The sequence below is a fragment of the Cyprinus carpio genome, chromosome A12 (genome assembly GCF_018340385.1).
Source record: "Cyprinus carpio isolate SPL01 chromosome A12, ASM1834038v1, whole genome shotgun sequence".
NCBI lineage: Eukaryota > Metazoa > Chordata > Actinopteri > Cypriniformes > Cyprinidae > Cyprinus > Cyprinus carpio.
In genome coordinates, this window is record NC_056583.1 from 13,340,517 (window position 1) to 13,361,919 (window position 21,403).

A 21,403-nucleotide genomic window follows, 5' to 3' on the forward strand; every position below is an offset into this window, starting at 1 on the left:
TTAAAAAGAAGAAAAAATCAAGTTTAAAACACCTGTCAAGTTGTAAAAAAATGTACTTATGTTTTTAAAGAATTTTCAAGAAAAGATTAAATTTAATCACCTAATGCGTGTAACAATATCATTGCTTTTGGGGAGTCACACCGCATTATATTTTACATTCTAAACTAACCACAAAAAGAAAAATGAATCTTAATTCAGAGATTAAAAACATGCTCATCATAGATGATGTATATTCAAGTCATTTTATGAATGAACTTCATTGTTAATATATTTCTGAATAAACTAAGAGATAAGACAAAAAATGAGCATTGCATCACTGACTCATATAATTATTGTTTGATTAGTGAGCTTTTGATCAGTGTGGCCTTTGTAGATAAAGTCGCTGTAGGTAATAGAGATAATTTTTTTGTACAAATGGTTTACAAAAGGAAATAGTATTTCATGCAGATCAATTGATTTGCTTGTAATACAGCAAATTTGTCTGTAGTATAAATGAGGTCTGTAGTCTTTGGAATAATTTTGCATACTGTGCATGACCAGTTTTTTTCGTTTAATGGCTTCAGATCTGCTCTGTGAGAACACTTAATCTTAAAATGACGTGTGGAGCTTGGATTATCCTCAGATAAACTGGTTTTGCTATTGTCTGACAGTGGCTCACAGCATATAAGCTTTTTAAAGAAGCGTTAATGATAGAAAGGCAGCAAGAGGAGAAGCGCTGTGTTTTACTCGTTTCTGTTCAAACAGCAGCCACAACAAACAAACAACCGAGGCTGTCTCAAAAGAGCCCAACATGCTTAGAAAAAACACATGCATGCACTGTCTGCTTGTGATTGACAGATGAGATGTTTAATATTTCTATCAGAAGTTGATTTCCTTTGTGACTACGTCCTGCACGAGTGATGTTCAGAAGTTTCAGCTTTTTTATTATCTTCTTTATCTTTTGTCCCACTCCTTCTCTTTGGTTTTTCTTCTCTGAAGAATACTTTCTCTGCATTTTACCTGTTACATCACCACGTTGATGATGTGGCTGGTCTGTCTTGTTTTTGATGCCTTGTTTCTGATACCCCTTCCACATCTGTGGCCGTGGTGTTTGGCTCGATGGGATTTGGCATGCCAGGAACCCGTGTGCTTATTCTCCTCTATAGGGACATCTTGCTGCAGCGGGCCGTCAGGCTATGTGCTGGGCTTTAAATAATAAATGAGCATTTCCTGTGTGAGCTGTGCATGTCATTAAACACCCTAGGGTATCTTTTAGATCTAGAGATGGGCAGAGGGCAGTGAAGCGCCACTTCTCTGCCTAGAAAATGGCAGCGTGGGCGTGTGCCACGTGAGAGTCATACATTTATAGATGCCCTGTGTTGGCGCCGAGTGGATTTGATTCCATCAGATGCAAAATAGGTCATATTTCTTTTTCTCTTGGTGGAAAAATTCACAAAGAATTACTGAAATGTGTTTACAATGTGTGGTCCTGGTGTCATTACAAATCAATGCTAGCATATATATATGGAAATTGCATGTGGAAATGTGTTTAAATTTGTTTTGTTTTGCCTTTGTGATTACAAATAATGCGCTCAACTATGTGTGTGTGTGTGTGTGTGTGTGTGTGTGTGTGTAGTCTGTCTAACCTAGCCTAGCAATACTTAGTGATACACTCTCTCATACACTCTGAAATTCTTTAAAATAGGGTGATTTATTTTATTTAAAGGAATCATCATTTTGAAAAAACAATAGTTGTTGCCAACTAGATTCAAAACAATCCAGGCATTGTGTCAGTTTTGTTTGTGCGAATTATATTTAATCTTTAATCTTATATTTAATTTTCATTTATATAAACCAGTATATCAATACATAATATTAAACAGCAATATTTGCCTCACAAAATCAAACCAGAAGTCTATCACAAAATTAGTCTATTAACACTTTTTTGGGCAAAGAACCAAATGAAATTTGTGATGTTGCTTAATTTTAAATTGTATATTATTGTATATTGTATATTACCTAGTATTACCTAGTAGTGATCATTAATATTTTACATTTAAATGCTGTACTTTGACCTCAGTTAGATGTGCGTGTGTGTGTGTGATCCACTTGTGTCACAATTCCCAAAATACAACAGTCCAGCATAATGAGGTACCCAGTCATTTCATTCTGTTGCATCACGAGGGCAGGACAATGTTCAGCACAGATAGATTTAAACTGGTCCAGATTCCTGTGCCTTTTTTCCACTTGTGTCTAATTAATGGATCCTGTGACTTGCCCTGCATGCACTGTTGTCCCAGTGCTCATTTACACTGACCGCTTAAATCAGTCAATCAATACGATTGTTTAAGCTGGCACAAAGTGAGAAATAAAATGGACTACTGCTCAGCTACTTTTCCTGGGTTTCTTTTTTCTGTTGAATATATTTTTCTCTCTCCAGAGGTGGTAGATATTGCAAACAGTTATTAATCTGTGTGCTTTTGGGTAATGATGACCTTGTTAATTCACAAAAGGCTTTTCATGTCTCTTGTGTAGTCTTCATGATAAACCAGATATTTGTGTTCCGACCTGTCATTGCTAATCTCTAATGTGTGTCGCCGTAGAGACCTTGGCTCAGTTTTTGTTCCTTTTCATGAATTCTGTCACATTCATAATGTATGGTTGTGTTTGGTGTCCGTACACAGATTCTGCAGACACAGGGGACAAATAGAATCCTGTGAGACTGACCATGGTGCGAATAAAACGTTTGCCTACTGAATATCTGTCTTTATCTGTTCCGACCCCTCCTTTCTCAGTGGGTGTGTACGTGCCTAAAGCACAAATTTGAATGCGAGTTAAACAAGCATTCATGCTGGTTAGTTTATTTGGTGGAGGCATTTAGATGGAGCCGAATAACCCAAGGTCCCAGAGGATCAGGAGGGCTGGTGGAGATGAAAACATGAAGCTTTTGCCATCCGTTGTGTAACATTCGCTTTCTCGAATGTATTTTGAGAGTATGCATGCATGTTTGATGTTAGATTGTAGGTTTAGTCGCTGTGGAGTTTCATGGCAGGGCAGAAGGTGTGCAACACCCCTCCTATCCATATACACACATCAATCTCTTTCTAAAAAAAACGCTATAATAAAATGTCTCCAACTGAGCAAACCCTTAGCAACCTCAAGCTGAGGGGCGTTGGTGATTGGCTGAGATGAGTCAGGTGATCAGCTTGCAGCCGTACCGTATTTTCCCTCTCTCTCTCCCGCCTCTATCCGTGTGTATCTTTCTCATTTTCTCTTCTCACTCGCTTACGCCTTCCCTCCCTCTCTCTCTCTTCTAGTCTGTAGAAGGCACTCATAGTCTCTTCTGATGCACAGACAATTTATCATCCCTATCTGCTTACCAAAGTAGGACTTCTCCAGTCAACACTTTTGATCTGACAGAGCGGACTTTATTTTACTTGTGTGGGGCTTTTTTATTGCTCTAGGAGCAGGGACGGGGAGATCAGAGAGGGGGAGAGGACAAACTCTCACCTAAACAGAAAAGCAAAGCTCTGTAGAGGAAGCAGACAGTGTAGCCAGGCTGCCATCATGGATGCGAGGTGGCATTGTTCCTCATCCCAGGTAGTCTCTCTTTCTCACGGTCCTTCTCCATCCAGCCATCATCGCATGCAGTCTTTGATGTTGTCATATCCATGCAGTGAAAGAGGCATGCACCATTTGTCTGCAGCGCTCTGCACATAGAGCAAGCAAGAGAGAGAGAGAGAGCGGTGGTGGGGGGGGCAGAAAGAAAAAGAAGAGTGAATTGGGGTAGCAGGGAGGTAGTAAAGGGAAAAGAAGGAAAAGTTGCAGTGCTTTTGTAAGCGTGCATGAGGTTGGCATCGTAAGTCGCCGATGTCCACATCTGTTGCAGCGAATTTGCGTTTCCAGAGACATTCGTGGCATGCACGATTCTTCTCCTCCTTGACTAGACGCTTTCTATTCCTTCTGTCTTCTCGACCGCCCACTTACGCTGTCATTTGTCTTTTTTGATCTGCATCTCATTTTATTTTGCCCCTCATTAAAAGTGTGCAAAGATTAAGTGCTGTCCTCCAGTAAAGTTTAACCCAGTGTGCTGTGATAAAAAAAGTGTGTAAATTGTGTTGCGTGAAGTCTGCAGGTTGCCCTTTCTCTCTCTTTGTATAAAATCTAGAGCTTCAGTCTGTAATGGCATGTTCTGTCTGTGGGCAACGTGTATGATCAGATTTATTTATGCCCACTTGGATGACCTTGTAATGGCTACTTGTGACTCATATGTCTTCTCAGAATGAGTCAAGAGTTGTTTGAGTACTTTCATAGTCAGCCTTAATGCATTTGCCTGTTTTTTGTTTGTTTATTTTTAAAATGTTATATTCTTGTAGATAATATAAAAGACCTCAATTGTATTTAACTTAAAGAAAAAAAAAAATCTTAAAAGCCTTTTCATTTACTCAAGTCAATTTGAATTGCCATTTGCAACCTATTTTACTTAAGCAATTTTTCATATTTCTTAGTAAAACTTGAAACTAAGCAGGGAAAAAATAGGACTGAACTAGAATTTATCCTTCTGGAATCGATTGGACAACAAAAAGTTAATGTTACAAACCAGAAAAGAAGCCAGACTGAATGCTTTTAGTGAGTTTGCTCAATAAAAACAACTATTTGGCTAATGGTTAACATTATCCAACATTCAGTTAATATCTATGAAGACAAAAACTGTTTTCTTTGGAATAGAATGCACCAATGTATCATTCAAAATACAAGCAGAAACATGAATTTAAAAATTAAATGGGTTCATTTTGATTTTATGCCACCTTTAATAAGAGAATATTAATTAGGTGTTATAAATAACCAGGTATTGTAAAGCTTTTGAATGTGCTGAAATAATCTCATTTCTAAATTAGAAGGATTCTTGATTTGATTTGTGAAGACCTGCACAGGAAGCCATCTTAATTTTCATCTTCTATGAAAGGTCCAGATTCTCTATTACTCATCTTAGTATGGCATTAGGAGATGGGAAACTGTGTGTGTGTGTGTGTGTGTTGAATCTCACATACAGGAATTCAGTGAGCGCATATATGGAGGCCCTGTGGGCCAGCTCTATATGGCATTATACAAGCAAGTGTATTTCCATTGTGTTTCCTACTTTTTTTTTTTTTTTTTTTTTTTTTTTTTTTTTTTTTTTTACAACTGTTCTTGTCAGAGAATACTGCAGTGCATCAGTGGCCATTTTTTTTAATTCATTGTATGAGCTCCCTGTATTTTAAACACACCACTCTCAGCGAACTGAGGCTGCATTTAGCACCAGGACCTCTCTATGAATATTCACACTTAATTAGTGGTGCTGCTGAGTTAGCTGGCACACTTTGATGTTCTTGTGCTTTCTCTCACTCTTTCTTTTTCTCACTCTGGCTGGAGGAAAGGAATATGGAGAAAAAGGAAAAACAGGTAGCGAGAAATCAATGGTTTGCTTTGCAGGTCCCAGCTGAGCCACCAAGGCGATTCAGCTTTTATTTCCTATCATTTTGAACAAGCTGAATCTTCATGTCACCATGGCAACAACAACAGACAGTGCACTGTTCTGAGATATTCGTATTCGTGGTGGAATACTAACATTTTAATGACTGAAAGAGATAGAGATGGAGAGATAGAGGTTAATGTGAGCATCTGAGCCTGGCCATCTCAGGTGGGCTGTAAAAAAATTTTTTTGACTGCAAATGATTACAGAACAAGGACTTGAGATATGTGATATATTTTAGATGGAAATTTAGGCAACCGTTAGAGGGTTTTGAGGGTCAGCACTTGCTGACTACAAAATTAAGAGTAAGAGTCCGATAGTGTTACTGAGCAGTTGGCTGGAACTGCTAGACAATATATGACACACTTACTTAAGGTAATAACATAAAACCTACTTACACGAGGTAAAAAAGTTTAGGGTTGGAGAGATCAGTGGGTCAGATCCACCCACTTCCTGCTCCTGTCTTATCCAGGGCATGTACAGTTGGCTCAGTCAGGTCCTACTTTCAGTCTGTGTCTCTGTAGATCAGTCTCGCAGCTAAGAGGTAATTGGAATGGGCTGAATGGAGGTGGAGCTTGAGAAATGTGTGTTTCGTGAGAGAGTGTGTGTTGAGGTTACTCCTTTCTCATTAGGGCACAGCTGGTTCCCCCTCTGCGTTCACAGGTGAACCGAGTGCCGTCTTCTCTCTCTCCTTCTGCTCTCCCGCCCATTTTGGCTCTGTGTCACATCTCTTATTGTGCCTGTTGGCAGTACAGTAATTAAGAGCAAACAAAACGGAGTCTGATACTGTGCATGTGGGTCTGTGTGTGTGCGTAAATGTTGCTCCGATAGCACACACACAGTCTCTAACATGCTGCACTGTAGTTATTCACTAGGAGGAAAATGGACAGTCATAATGTAGGCCGCTTCTGTCTCTCTCACCCGCCTCAGCACAGCTGTTGAGTGGGCAGTGGATGGAGAACGGCAATCTTAGGCAGATGGATGCTGAAGGCTCGGTCTTAGTCATACGTGACTTTTCTGCAGAAAACAGCCTCATGCTCATGCGCTTGTGTAACGCCACATCTGAGGACTTAGATTCGAGTTTTGACACTTTGCTGAAGGGCAGTGTTTCCAAAAGAAGGATGGTTTCAGGCACTCAGCTGTGTGAGAGGAATTCAAATACAGATCCTAACAAAGGTTTGGGTGGAGCATGTTCATGTAAAGCCGCCAGTCACAATGTCATATAGTTATTTAGAAGATTCCTGTCTGCTCTATATAATTAGAGTTTGGCGATTTATCAGTTTTTTCCATTTTGATCCTATTTTAAATATAAATACATTCAAATGTTTTAATCTATTTGGTTACAATTACTGTTTATATATACTGTTTCATACCATTATTGAAACCAAAGAGTTAACTGTGACCAAATAGACTAAAAACACTTCAATGTAAGCTCTAAAAAAATTCAAAACATAAAATCTAGTTAAAATAGTCAAGGCATGTTTTCTATTACATGTCTTTTAAAACATTAAAAATGCCATTCGAGTATGTCCTTGAACATTTTTGAGTGAGCACACAAATATGTGAATCCGAGTTTTGAATGATTAATTGAAAAGGATAGTTTTTACTGGAACAAAAGAATTCAAGGAAGGATCTCTAAATGACTAATGACATGTTATTTAGGAAACATAATTAGAATTTCATTTAATATTGATTACAGAATAATTGGAAATACACAATTTTTAAAAGGTTTGGGGTCAGTAAAGGAAATTAATACTTTTATTCAGCAAAGATGCACTAAATTGACTAAAAGTGACAGTAAAGATATTTATAATGTTACTAAAGTTTTGAATATTTTTTTTTACTTTGTTCATCAAAGAATTCTGGGAAAAAAAGTTAAGGAATAAATTATATTTTAAAATATATTAAAATACAAAACAGTTATAAATTGTAATAATATTTCACAATACTACTATTAGTAGTACACAACACACTCCACACTCCTCCTTCACCATTCTAGAACTCCCTCCTTTCTGTCTGTGGTCATGTCAAGAGAGGGAACATTGTTTCTAGGTTGTCTGTCATGCTTATGCCTATGTATTATTAAGACTGTGTAACTTTCCCCCATCCCTTTTATCAGAAGCATAACCACATTTCGGCTGACTACTTAATTCAGTGTCTATGGCAGTTGAGGTCTTTTATGCATTACATGTCAGTTCACAGAATGAGAGACAGAGCGGTATGGATGACTTCACCCATCGGCCCGTGGCTCCTAGGACCTCTGTGTTATTATTCTTTCTCTCTCTAGAGTCAGGCAGACACATGCCGCTGCCGGCCTTTAGTGAGGGCTCTGTTGTGCACTCCTGCTGCAACACATTACCTCCATGTCTCCCAGCCTTCCAGCCATCCAGCAGCAGCAGCACATAAACCAGCACTGTAACTTCAGGGATCTAAATTATTCACCCGCACTGACCTACTTGCAGGGTGTTTGAGAGCTGGGAGTTGAACAGATATCGCTGCAAAGAAAATGGTAACCGTGTAGTTATAGCAACCACTTTAAAACAACTGTGCAGGGTGCCCACCCACTCCCACCTTCCTCTCCCTTTCTTCTCAGTCTCTTTCTCTTTCCATGTTGTTTCATGTGGTCCTCGTGGCTGTGATGATGGTGAAAGGTCCTGATTGGCGTGGGCATTGCCCCGCAGCCTGTGGGCAGACTGTGTGAGCTCAGAGAGACAAATCAATGTCTTTCCTCCCTGCGTGCACACACTCAGCCAGTCCTGCATTTCTATTGGGACAAACACACATGCCTGTACACGTTTGGCCAGCTGGCAAATGTATAGACACTCTGGCTAATTGCAGAAAGAGAGAGAGAAGTGTGAAGACTGGCACTAAATGGATGCAACCAATGCGACGTCGTCAGATGGAATTTTCTGCCGTAGCACTGAGAGGAATGTTGAGCTCGCTGCCTTTTTGCATAGTTGATGGAGAATTCCTGCACGGAGAGACGTTCTGAGCTATTAAACCTCAGTCGGATACCATCTTTGGAGTTCAAACCGTGAAATCTCAGCATGGCTTTCTTTCCCTTCGGAACCATCACTGGAGCAGAGGCAAGATTTCCTCTAGTATGTGGTGTTGTGCGCGTCTCAGCGCCATGTGTTGTCTTTGATAGGGCTTGTCTTTAGATTTGCTTCCTATGGTTTTATTTCAGATTAAAAGGCATGTTTGATGAGATTGTTTTCCAGTGGGACGGAAGGATGTGAGGGGATTTGATGCTCCTCACACCACATGTTCCTGTGTGACTGTCTTTATTAAGCAACTGCTGGCAAAATTGCATTCGTCAAGGGATTTGTGAAATCTTTGTGTTTGTGTTGCTCTAAACGATATTTCCAACTGCCTTGATGTGGAAGTCTCTCCAGACTGTACTATAAGGTGATCTGAACACAGAAACAGTCGTTTTTGCAAATGTTGTGACCTTTGATGGTTAGGACAACTTTGATCACGCCTGTGAGTTAAAGCTCAGAGGACCTGTGAGAGATCTCAGAGTGGCAGTGAAAAGGACATTTCCTTTTTCGCTCCTCTCTCTCTTTCACAGCATGAGGCCTTAGATGACACAGCAGCCCTATAAAACTGTAATGATGCCACTACTGTAGGTGTTTTGACTAACCCTTCGTCTCTTCTGTGTCTCTCTGGTACAGGATGATCTTCTGGTAGCGTCGGCTGAATGTCCCAGCGACGATGAGGACATTGACCCTTGCGACCCAAGTTCAGGTGGGTTAGGTTAGTCATCTTTCTTTTATATTATTACCGTCCATATGTGTTCTTTTCTTCCAAAATTGTTCACCATTTTTTCATCATTCTATTTGAAACCACTCCATGAAAGATTATTTGACTACAGTACAAGTAAGAGAACGCAAACCCATTTTCTGTGTAGTGTCTGCTTACTATAATTTGGGGGTGAAACAATCCTTAGATTTGACATTTTACAAATCATTACAAAAATGTGTGTTAAAATAACATATGGCAGCACTTCTCAAAAATTCAGCCAAGTGGACACGTTGTACAGAAGAAAAATAAAAACAATCTGAGAAATAATGTGTCCGTTGTGTCAAGCGCGACGAGATTCCAGCGAGAAGTCATTTTCCTGGTCACACTGAATCCGAAAATTCAATGCAATAAAACAGCCAATCATAACAGCGAGGGTGAAGTGAAAAGCATAAAAACCTATAACACATTGTATATTCTTCACTTCCATGAGGCGGCATCCATTTTGTGGTGTTCCTTGTGGATCTTGAGGGATTTGTCATATCCGATGTTTCTCAGCTTCCAAAAACAACCTTTCCTAGGCTCATCTATGTTTGATGTTTAATAATCCGAAGCTGCTGTGCAAAAATAGAAAATGTAGCGGCAGTCACCGCTTGTCGCAGCTAGTTTAAACAGGAGCTCAGATTAACTCGAAAAAGCTTTTATCGTTTTGTTGCCAGTTAGGATGCGCTGTAACCTGAGCTGCGTTGTTGCTTATGTGCTCATTTATCAAAGTATTCACAGTGTGCGCTGAAATATATGTTTGTATAATCTGCCTTTGCCTCTTTAAACAGACATTAATACCTCATTAAACCACATTAAATCCTTTACTCTGTTTATGTGCTGTAAATATAGTATTTTAATTTTCTTTTTGGCACAGAGGGAGCTCATTCCTTAGATGAGTTTTTAAATAGGTCATTATATTAAACAAATTTAAACTTGTGCCTGTCATCAAATTTCTTTGTGCTTCTGTATAATTTCAGCTCACATATTTCATTTTTGCCAGTTTTATGCACAGTTACATAATACATTTGCTAAAGTCTATGTTTTTTAAAATTTTACCCATAATCCCTATTCTGTCTCATTGGTTGTGTGCAGGTTAAAGAGAGCTGGCAAATTTTGTTGAGGTATAAATTCAGAAAAGGCCAGAGAACATGCTAGCGTAGCACATACTGCATTTCTCATTTCTCCACGCAGCAGGCACATCCTGGTTACTCAGTCGACTGCGCAAACCACTTTCGACATGAAAAATGAAGCTTAAAGGTTAACCAAATCTGGGTTCCTTCAGCTGGCTTAGTTACAGCCGCTAGTGGCCCATGCAGCAGTCATTATACATGGGGCAATGAAAGCATGTCCATGACATAATGGAAAAACATGCTAACAAATCATGCAATGATCTTGATAATAAGCACAGAAAAAAGCAGAAACATAAAATGTTGGCCAAAGCTCAGAAGGTCTCCGATAAATGATGTTACGGATCCCCAAAGTGTCCTCCTTCCACACAACATTTCTAAAAACAGATGTTTGAGCAGAGGTCACCATCCATAATTCCCTGCTGTACTTTGTCATCTTCTTATTTCCTGCACCTGCAGGTTGCAGAGGATCGGGCCTAAGCTGTAAACGGCTTTGTCACAGGTGTTGTTTTGTCATTTGCGCACAGCCTGCAGCCGCACTGTCTCACAGTTACTGTCCCCTCTCCAAGAGACATAAATCAGAAGAAACTATACCACACTATTCTACCCACCACGCTACTCTCTGCCAGGAATAAATAGCCAGGAAGTGAGGTTCACTCAGTGGTGACGACTCATGGGAAATGTGCAACATATCCATTCTGATCACTCTGTTTTCACCAGATGTGCTTTGTGACTGTTTGCTAAGTAAAGTATGTTAGCACAAGCTTACACTACAAGTTTGTCCGTTCAGTGGTGGCACATACTATACATATATTGCAAGGTTGAGTGTCGTTTTTGTGGTTCATATCCTATTTACTAAAGTGACTGTATGGTGTCGTGAAGCAGGTTCTCAGTGGGATATCTAATCTCTTCAGGAGAGAAATCAATTTGGCAAAGAAATATTGATTTTTGGGTTTCTTTGAAGTTTCTTCTAGCTTCATTCCTCTTAGTATTGCTTGTCTGCTCAGAACTGAATAATATTGTTACTGGTGTGAAAGAAGTATGAAGAAAGAACAATTACTTTAGGTTTTTAAGAAAGGGGTAATATGCAGTCAGCTGGCCATTATTGCAAATTAAATCTTGACAGGGTGATGGACGACCCCAACATTGAGTTAATTAAATTGCTTCTAACCATATAAATATATTAAATATGTGGACATGAAATATCGATGTGTGTTGAAGTTATAATTTTACCTGAGTATTATCTTAAAACTAAGGAAAATAAAAAGCGTTAGTGTACGAAACAAATGGCTTAGCAACAAGATAAGCACTCCAACAATATTATAGTACTAATATCGCAATGAAACAGAAGTAGCAATGGGTAATTTCTTCAGTATTGTGATGTACAAGATTCCCAACCCTGGTCCTGGAGTATCCCCAACCTGAATCTCTAACACCTCATTAGTAGAGACATCAAGACCTGAAATGGATGTGTCAAAGTCTGCGTTTTGCTTGACGTCCACCTGCGAATGCAGACACGATGGCTGGATTGCGTTTACATCACACTGAGATATGATCACAATGCGTCCTCGACTACCTCTGGACCAGGACACGCTGATCGGATAACATTCTGATCAGAAGTGCGTTTACACTTGTCTTTTCAATGTGTATGTGGACAACATCTGGATACAGGTCACATGTTAATGGCAAGTGTAAACGCAGCCAAAGAGAGACGTCCAAAATGTGTACTGTTGGGTTACCCCAGGAACAGGGTTGGGAACCCATGGGAGACTTTAGTTCCTACCCCAATCAAACACACCTGAACCAGCTAATCAAGGTATTCATGGTTACTTGATAATTACAGGAAGGTTTGTTGGAACAGGGTTGTTACTGAAGTCTGTGGGTCCAGGAGCAGGGTTGGAGAACCACTGGAAGCAGTGTTAATTTTGACAACAAATTTTGATTTAGTCTTAGTTTTTGACTAAAATGCCATTTAATTTTAGCCTTATTTTAGTCATCTAAATTGTTTTAGTTTCAGTCTAGTTTGTCGACTAAATATAAGATTTTAGTAGACTAATTCTATTTTATTTTAGTCATATTTTAGTAGACTAAATCTACAGTAGATTTTGCATTTATTAAGCATTTCTCTAAAATTTCCAAACTCATTATATAGGTTTGATATTAAGGTTTCATCATGCAACATAGACACAGATTTCACTGCTGTGACACACAAGAAGCCTTTATATTAAAATTAATTAAAACCACTTTTCATAAAGAAACCAGAACATGGTCCTCCTTTCAATGAAATACCAATGGTTATATAATATGCATTATTTATAACAACTTACCACATTCTTTATTTTTTCAAGCCAACATATATATATATATATACATATATAAATTTAAATTAGTGATTCAGTCGAGCAGTGAGTTATTTTCTCTCTTTCTTTGGTTGCTTGATTAACTTTAATGACAGACAACAGCAAGTAAATTAGGCTGTTGTCCCTTTAAAACCGAATGCACGGGTGCTTTATACTGATATACATCTGATCTTTTTTTTTTTTACACATCCAGTATTTTCCCAGCTGTTTACGTTCACTTAAGAAGTAACCGAGTGTGTTAACGTGAATAAGATTCAACATAATTTTGTATGTATTTCTCTGTTCATGTGACGCGAAAGAGGGCTGAATTCAGTACTTGTGCGCTGTGTGAGAGGCACTTTTCTGTGTGCGTGACAGAACCGGACCAAATTGAGTTTTGTTTAGCATCGTCATGCTTTTCAAATTTATCCACGTCTGCTCTTCTCTTACTCGCAGATATTGACCTTTTTTAACTTTTTATGGGAAGTGCAACAAGTGTATGCTAGCTTATGTCCCGCCGGATAGATCAATAGACTGTTACAGTTCAAATGTTCGCATCTAACCTCTAAATTACGCAGGAGATTTGTTCTGACTGGATTTCTTCCCATAAATCATCCCTCCTTAACATTTGTTTCGTTTTTATTTTTTTCGTTGACGAAAATGTCAATAGATTTTGTCATTCAAAATGAGTTTTTATTTCATTATGGTCTCGTTTTGGTCTAAAATTGTTGGCGAAAGTTATGACGAAAATAATTTGTCAACGAAATTAACACTGACTGGAAGATCAAGTTATGTGGGGGTTTTGGTTACCCAATTGACCTGACTAATATTTAGCATTGTCATGAATGATGGTGCATATTGGGAAATAGCTGAAAAAGTGAACTACCAACTGAAAGCCCCAAGTAACCAATCAGAATCAAGTGTTATAGGAAGCTCTGTAATAATAGAGTTAAATGAATAGCACTGTGATTGTAATGAAGGGTCTCTCTCTCTCTCTTTTCCTTTCCTGTGTGTCCACAGCTCACCCTCCACCTCCTGAGGCCAAGGGTTACCCCAGCCCGGAAGTGATTCGGGAGTCCAGTAGCACTACGGGCATGGTCGTAGGCATCGTCGCGGCAGCCGCCCTTTGCATCCTAATCTTGCTCTACGCCATGTACAAATACCGAAATCGCGACGAGGGCTCGTACCATGTGGATGAGAGCCGTAACTACATTAGTAATTCCGCCACGCAGCCCAACGGAGCTGCCGTCAAAGAAAAGCCCATTGGCGTGCCCAAAAATAAAAAAGATAAAAAGAACAAGGACAAGGAGTACTATGTCTGATCTCACAGACTTTCTCCCCGCCCCTTACAACTCAACCACAGATCTTGTGCTCTGAACTCACACACAAAAGGGGAGGGGAGATCCACCTGTGTATAGTAATTGAGAAAAATAAAAAATAAAAAGACAAAACTGTCTTAGATTGACCTAAGACACAATAAACTGTTACTAACAACAAGAAAACATAATTTATAACCAAGCACACCAGAACTTTACTAAGCTGAAAAGTGTGAATAGAACTGCTCAAGAAGAATCCACATAGTCACTACAGTTGTGGATCACTGAGAGACAAGGCCGTTGGTTAGAATTAATTGTATTTCATATTATGTTGCCTGTATATGTGTTGCCGGAACATTTTCCCTCTAAAGCCAGACAAACCATCTGCAACAATCCAAACAGACATTCACCGATGGGACAGATGGAAAAGGAATGAAGGACTTAAAAATGAGATGCTACCTATGATTGTTAAATCAGCCAAAGTATCTGACTCCCTTTTCTGATGGCAGTATTGCAGGTTTGGATGAGAAAAGACCCCTCCTTGTAGGATCTGAACTGATTTCCATTCGGTGGACAGAACCCTTGGTGTCAAAGAGAATTGTGGAGGCCTTAAATATCAATCCAAGTGTAAAGGATGATGGATTTTCTTTCTGTTTGTATGTTTGTCAAAACGATGACAGATGACGACAAGGAATACTGGGGCCATTCGGGATAGATTGAGGAAAATCTCCATGCACGTAAAGTATCTTATTACATGTTTATATACGGTGCAAAGACTATCTGTGTGCTCTCTGGACTGTGGCTGAAGTGGTGTTTTATAGCCTGTTATATAGATGATGCCAACTACAGTATACCTGCTCTTCAAATGTTTTTTTCTTTTTTTTTTTTTTTTAGAAAAAAACCAAGGTGAAAATAAATGAAAAACAGAAAATTAAATGTTAATGTGTTGCTATAGCGATAGAACCTTTTCTGCCATTAGCTATACAGATTTAATTTTCCCTCTGTTATGTGCATCTCCAACATCTGTTCTTTTTTGACATACTCCTTTTTTATTTCTTTGTTTGTTTTAATTTCTTTTCTTTTTTTTTTCTTTGCAATTGCTGTTGTGTCAACATTAAAAGACGAGTATGAGTATAGGTTTTGGAAAGCAAACAGACATGTGGAAAATAAGATTTTGGACTGTTTAAGCAATATCCTCTTGCTTGTCTTAGTGACCAAACAAATTATGCATGGTATTTAGGACTCCGAGTCTACCGAGAGACAATATCATAATCTCAAAAAGTAACAAATGAATTCAGCCCCCCAAAACTGAGTATTGGATTATAGCTCAAAAGCACAAAGATAGCAAAAACACCCCTTCAAAAGTGTTTGCAAACATGCTTCTCTCTGCTATCTTGTACTGTGTGGAATGTACAAGAGGTATAAAATATGACATTCTGAATAAAATGTTGCTTTTTGTTTTTGTGTGTTTTTTATTTGTGTACAATTTTTCTATAATACCTTCTTTTGTTTTTATTGTGACAATTCTTTGATGACCTCAAAGTGAAGATTTATTATGAAAAAATAGTTTTGAAAAATCTAATGAATAAATAAAATATTAAGACCTATGAAAGCATTTGTTCTTTGTTCTTTATACAGTATATAAAACACATTAAAGGGCTTTAGAAAATGTTGTGGTGTTCAATTATTATTATTTTTTTTTTGTTGTTGTTGTTAAAAACATTTTTAAGAGCCATGTTATATTAAGTCAACAAGAAAATACTTTGCTGAATCTTTATCTTTAAATCACTACACACGTGACATCAGAAATAGGACTTTTTCTCAGCGTCAGCTCTTTTTAGTTTCACTTAGTACTTTGTTTTCTCAAAAAAAAAAAAAAAATCCCAGGGAGCCCTATGGGGTGTGTTGTGCTGTGTGAAGATATTGAATGAAGTTATCGATCGGGCATAACAAAGAAAACACACAGTTCTGTTCCTTTTTTTAATCGAAGAACAAGATGTCATGATAAAAGCTCTGGCAGAGGTGGACAGTGTTGAGACTCGGACAGTGCAGTGGATGGTTCAGGATACTGCCTCTCTTTAATTTTCCGCACAGGAGGCAGCCACGGAACAGCTGGTGTGAAATAACTACCCCTACTGGGAGGCATGCGCTGTAATTTATGATTCATGAATTATTCACACCCGCCATAGACTTTTCATCAGGCCTCATTTCAACACACTTTGCGGAGGGGGTGTGGGAGGGAGGGGCAGCTGAGCTGGAGGTCTGTCACGGCCGGCCTTGAAAAAAACCTCTGTGATGGTTTTATTTAATTGTCATAATCAAAGTTGGTTGGGGTTGGGTTGGGGTTGGGTTGGGGTTGGGTTTGGGGGGAGGGGGTAGAAATGTGGACCATATATCTTCTGTTATCAAAAGAACTGATATTAGTCATGTGTAGATTTGGGATTCAAACATGGTTTTTAAAATTGCATGCGGTTTTAAGATGTATAAAAGACTCCATCTCTTTCAGTACTAACATCATTCATCATGAGGCTTCACCTTGAAGGTTCTGTATGATTGATTTCATGACATAGCACCTTGAATTCAACACCCTGTTCTGTTTTCGTCAACTTGATATTTTTCTCAGTCTCTAAAATCGACCTGACATGTGAACATGAATTAAGCAGTTTGACATCCATTACTGTTCTGTAAATGTAAAAAATATTTTCAATGGTGGGCTTAGTTTAATAAATGGCTTTCATTACCTGGGTCTAAAAATATATTCAATTAAACCTAGATATTCCTTATAATGAAGAGCCAGTTTCCCATATGTTTTCAGTGCCAGAAATGGACTCAGTATGCAAAAATAACGTTAATGAAAAATGACAATTTATTTTCTTAGAAACATTAATTACTCATATTTGAATGCTTAAACAAGCCATTTTAACAGTTAACCCTAACCCTGTAAACCAAATAGACTAATTTATATTTTTATATTATTATTATTATTATTATTATTATTATTATTATTATTATTATTATTATTATTATTATTTTGTATGGTAGATGTATTATCCACTGGACAAACAATGTTTATATATTTGCCTGAAGATGAAGGGCTGAGTGGATGCAGAAGCTTCTTGGTGAGGATCTCATTCTGATAAGGTCTAAAGCAGAGGCATTCTTCAGAATGCACAAATCAATTTTTAATAAACCTGATGATGGGCTTATATAACAGATGGATCTTTATTCCTCCCGATCTGTTAGCAGGCAAACTTCCCAGAGCACTGAAAAACTCAGAACTCTTTACACACGTACTTATCTAACAGCATCTATGCTGTGCAAACGATTATTTATCAACAGGATAGTAGACTTTTACAGATTCTTTTGCAGAATTTTTATTTAAAGATTGTCAAATTTGTAGTTTTGTGAATAGAAATCAAATGCAAATGTTCTTGACCAGCTCTTGCTGACTCAAAAAAGCAGTCTCATCACACCACTGTCTTTGTGCTGAGCTGACGTCATTTCAGCTCACACACACCATTCCAAACACCCCCTCTGCCAAGCACCATCACTACGTCACTGCAGCCCCTGTTAATGCTACTAATGGTGTTTCACTCAGTTTAGCCATTATCTTGTTTTATATTTTGAATGTATTATAACATTCTTCCATTCTGCTTCTATAACTACTAATCCTACCCTCAGCCCTATACTTTGGCTCTGATCTGAGTCTGAATGTATTTGTGATGGGACAACCTTTTTGTCAGAACAACGGAAAACAGGACAGGGTGGAAAGGGCATTAAGACTTTGAAAAATCTGTTTGAAAATAATCATCAATTTAGCATTTCCATTTGGTACCACAAGTGAGTCAGCTTTCATCACCTCATGCTGTTAGAACAAGAGCCAAATATTTAATCATGGGAATTTAGCAAAACACACAGTTAATCATTGCTCTAATTCAACATGATTTTAGTTAATCGGGTACAACGCCAGCGGCAGGGTTTGACCTGAGGAACGGCTGGGAATAGCGGAACGTTATGGGTCTGTGGGAATCGCTATTTTTATAGGTCATTTTTTACACTCACTTTGAAACATGGATGGAAGTAGCCTGCCTGAGATTTTGTATGCCCAAAACTTTTAAATGAGCTGAAATGGCTATTTATTTAGTTTTTCTTAATCACTTTGGCTTATATTTTGAAATGGGCTTAACATTCTCCAAATTTTAACTGCAATTGTTACAACTGTTTTAATGGGACATAATAGTAACTTGCCCAAAACATCCATGCTTCAAACCCTAGTCACTGTATCAGTAAATTGGCCAGAAAATGGCAGTCAGCCCTGGAAATGTTTGTTATAGAGAAATTTTTGTTGACACTGTGAGTGATGTCTATGTGAATTTCACTGAACTTTTAAAAAAACAGATTTCAATAGTAGATAAAATTTTAGGAAAAGTCAATACTGTAGTATGCAGAAAAAGAATAATGCATTGATTTTTCTAGCACGGTCTTCATCTAAACAGAAAACATTCTGCATCACAGATATTTATGGGATTTACATCCATGTTTGACAGACTGGATCATTTTGCATGTGATGGCTAACATGCAGGAACAATATTTTGAAGTTATGAAGAGTATGACAATTTCACTGGGAATCAAATCAGCATGCTATGTGAATTGTGCAAACTGCATGCCAAAACATGAGAAATTTGCTTAAATGAATAAGAAATTCAAATCTGGTGTGAACAAGAAACTAACTGTTTCAAGATTTGAATTTATTGTTTTCAGAAAATAATCTCTAATAATTAGAGAATTGATCCAAAGTGATCCAAAGTGATTGAGGAACAACAATACCTTTTATTTGATTATTTATCATTGTTGATGATATTTTATTTAATGCTACCTTAATTATTTGTGATGTACAGCACTTTGGAGTTACTGTGTAGCCTGAAAAGTGCTCTATAAATAAATAAATAAATACAAATACAATATAAATACATTAAATAAAAAGGCTTTATAACAAAAATGATTGACGCAATTTTCCTCAGCTCTGCTGTCACTCCAGTATAATTACTGTTTTCTGAGTTTGAGAAATACAAAGATATAGCCTACTCAGACGCTGGCATAAAAATTTTGTAAGCACAAATTATAGCCAGGTGACATTACTCTCAAGTTAGCATCGTCCTTCCGCGGTTGCATTCAACATACCCTCTGATGCTCATTCAATATTATTTCCTGCTGAAGCTTGCAGCTAGAATGAACTTGAAGATATTAACTATTCACTCGTGCTCCACACCGTGCTGTCCTTTGAACTTGCTGTGAATGTTTTTGGAATCGAGAGCCGATTCTAAACGCTGGAGTTGATTCCATTTGACTGAATCGTTTCCAATTTATGGAATCGACTCTCTTTAACCCTCTGGTGTCGTTCGGTCATTTTATACTGAATAATAATAATAAAAAATGTTTCAAATTTTTAACAGGGCTTCAAACCGAAAAATAATTCAATCGGTTCACTCCGAGCAGAATCTATATTTTAACGTTTCTGTTCCTTCGTTCCTCTGATATTATTAGCTACCGTTCTGAAACCGGTTCGGGTGTAAGAAATACCGGTTAATAACGTTATTTTAAAGAAAACAATTTTCTTTGCCTATAATTTGCCTAATAATAATAATAATAATAATAATAATAATAATAATAATAATAATAAAGTACAGCGTTTTCTTTACCCAAAAAGAAAAGGAAAAAGAGAGATCTGGGAAAGTTAGCCAATAACCCGCTGCGCTTACTCACAGCCAATACAGCGTCATCTTTTCTAGATTCTGGCCAAATGTAGGCTACTAAAAAAAAAAAAAAAAAAATTCTATCAACACTTTAAAGACATCAAAGTATTTTTAAGATATGTAAAAATGTTTGCTGCATTGTTTAAAAAAAAAAACAAAAAAAAAAACTTGTATAAGATTGCATTTTGAGAGTGAAAAAAAAAAAACATAGGCCTAAGTCACAAAGTTACTAAATCACAAAGTCGTTATTTTTATTTTCTTCGCTTACAAAAAAGTGTTCCCGTCGCTTCATATGACCCAGATTACATGTCTGATGGCAGATGGAGTATTCTGACGACGACTTTCATACCTTTTATGGACCTTGACACTGTTATTTACTTGGCAGTCTATGGGACAGTCACAGGCCTCCCGGTTTTTATCCAAAATATCTTAAATTGTGTTCCGAAGATGAACGGAGCTTTCACAGGTTTGGAACGACATGGGGGTAAGTGATTAATGACAAAATGTTCCCTTTAAGCCCAGGACACACTGCATGATTTTAGCAATCCTATAAGATCATTGCAAATCACACTATGCAACATGAAACTGATAAACTTGAGTACGACATATACTGTATGCAGACTGTACATATATGCATATATCACTGTATGGTACAACACACCGTAGGCTACAACACACGTTACTATAGAATAATAAAACGTCATCAGTATGCGCTAGTGGTAAACAAAAAGAGCATGATGAATCACACTTTGGCAGTTGTAGTTTTTATGTGTGCTGAAAAAAGTGGAAGAGGTGAAAGAAGAAGGGATAAGAGCTTGAAATAAGAAGTTTTATGTTTTAGTGCCGCATCACATTGATTTCATATCACATTTTTATTGGCTGGTCATTAAATGTAGGTCGTTGCAGCAAATGCTCCAGTTACTGACGTAACCTTGGTTCCCTAAGATAAGGGAATGAGCGTTGTGTATGGGCAAACTCCTGTTTACACTGATACTGAAACCTGATTTGTTCACGTTTGTGTAGCTGAACAAACCAATGGCGCTCAAGCCCACCAGAATGGGCAGAGGTAACCTCTATATAAGTCAGCTCAGTGCATCATTTCATCAGAATCATTTGACTGAAGGGACAATCATCGATTCACATGCAGCTTGGTTTTACTGACGAGATGTGCATGACAATCACATGCGATTTATCGTGCAGTCCTAGTCCAGACTGCCCCGCATATAAACCGCTCTAATTGGGAGGAGTCTGCTCTGTGCCCAAAGTAGGAGGCACTGAGCCATCATGTAAAGGGAACATGTCCTGAGACCACCTTGGTGGTTGATATAGGCTACCACCGTCATGTTGTCTGATTTGACTATGACGTGTTGCCCTCTTAAGACAGGCAGGAAGGTTTTCAGGGCCAGAAAAAATGCCATCATTTCAAGGCAGTTGATATGAAGGAGCTGCTCGTGGGTCGACCAGGAGCCGGAAGCCAGACAGCCCTCTAACAGGGCGCCCCAACCTGTGTTGGAGGATTCCATTGAAACTACCTTCCTTCTGGAGGTCAGTCCCAACTGGCGAGAAGTTGTCCAAGGGGCCACAGCTTTGA

General features: G+C 38.2%; 1 protein-coding gene across 19 annotated transcripts in view; it reads left to right on the forward strand.

The window, feature by feature from the left end:
* Nucleotides 1-15,519, forward strand: part of LOC109099898 (neurexin-1a) — a 172,055-nt gene extending 156,536 nt beyond the window's left edge. For 18 of the 19 annotated variants that reach the window (XM_042767632.1, XM_042767644.1, XM_042767640.1 and 15 more), the window contains 2 exons: nt 9,166-9,247; nt 13,764-15,519. In XM_042767632.1, coding sequence (XP_042623566.1) covers nt 9,166-9,247; nt 13,764-14,065 — 384 coding nt within the window. In that variant the 3' untranslated portion in view covers nt 14,066-15,519. The remainder of the gene's footprint in view (nt 1-9,165; nt 9,248-13,763) is intronic. The other variant, XM_042767634.1, reaches the window with a different exon arrangement.
* The last annotated feature ends 5,884 nt before the right edge of the window (nt 15,520-21,403 follow it).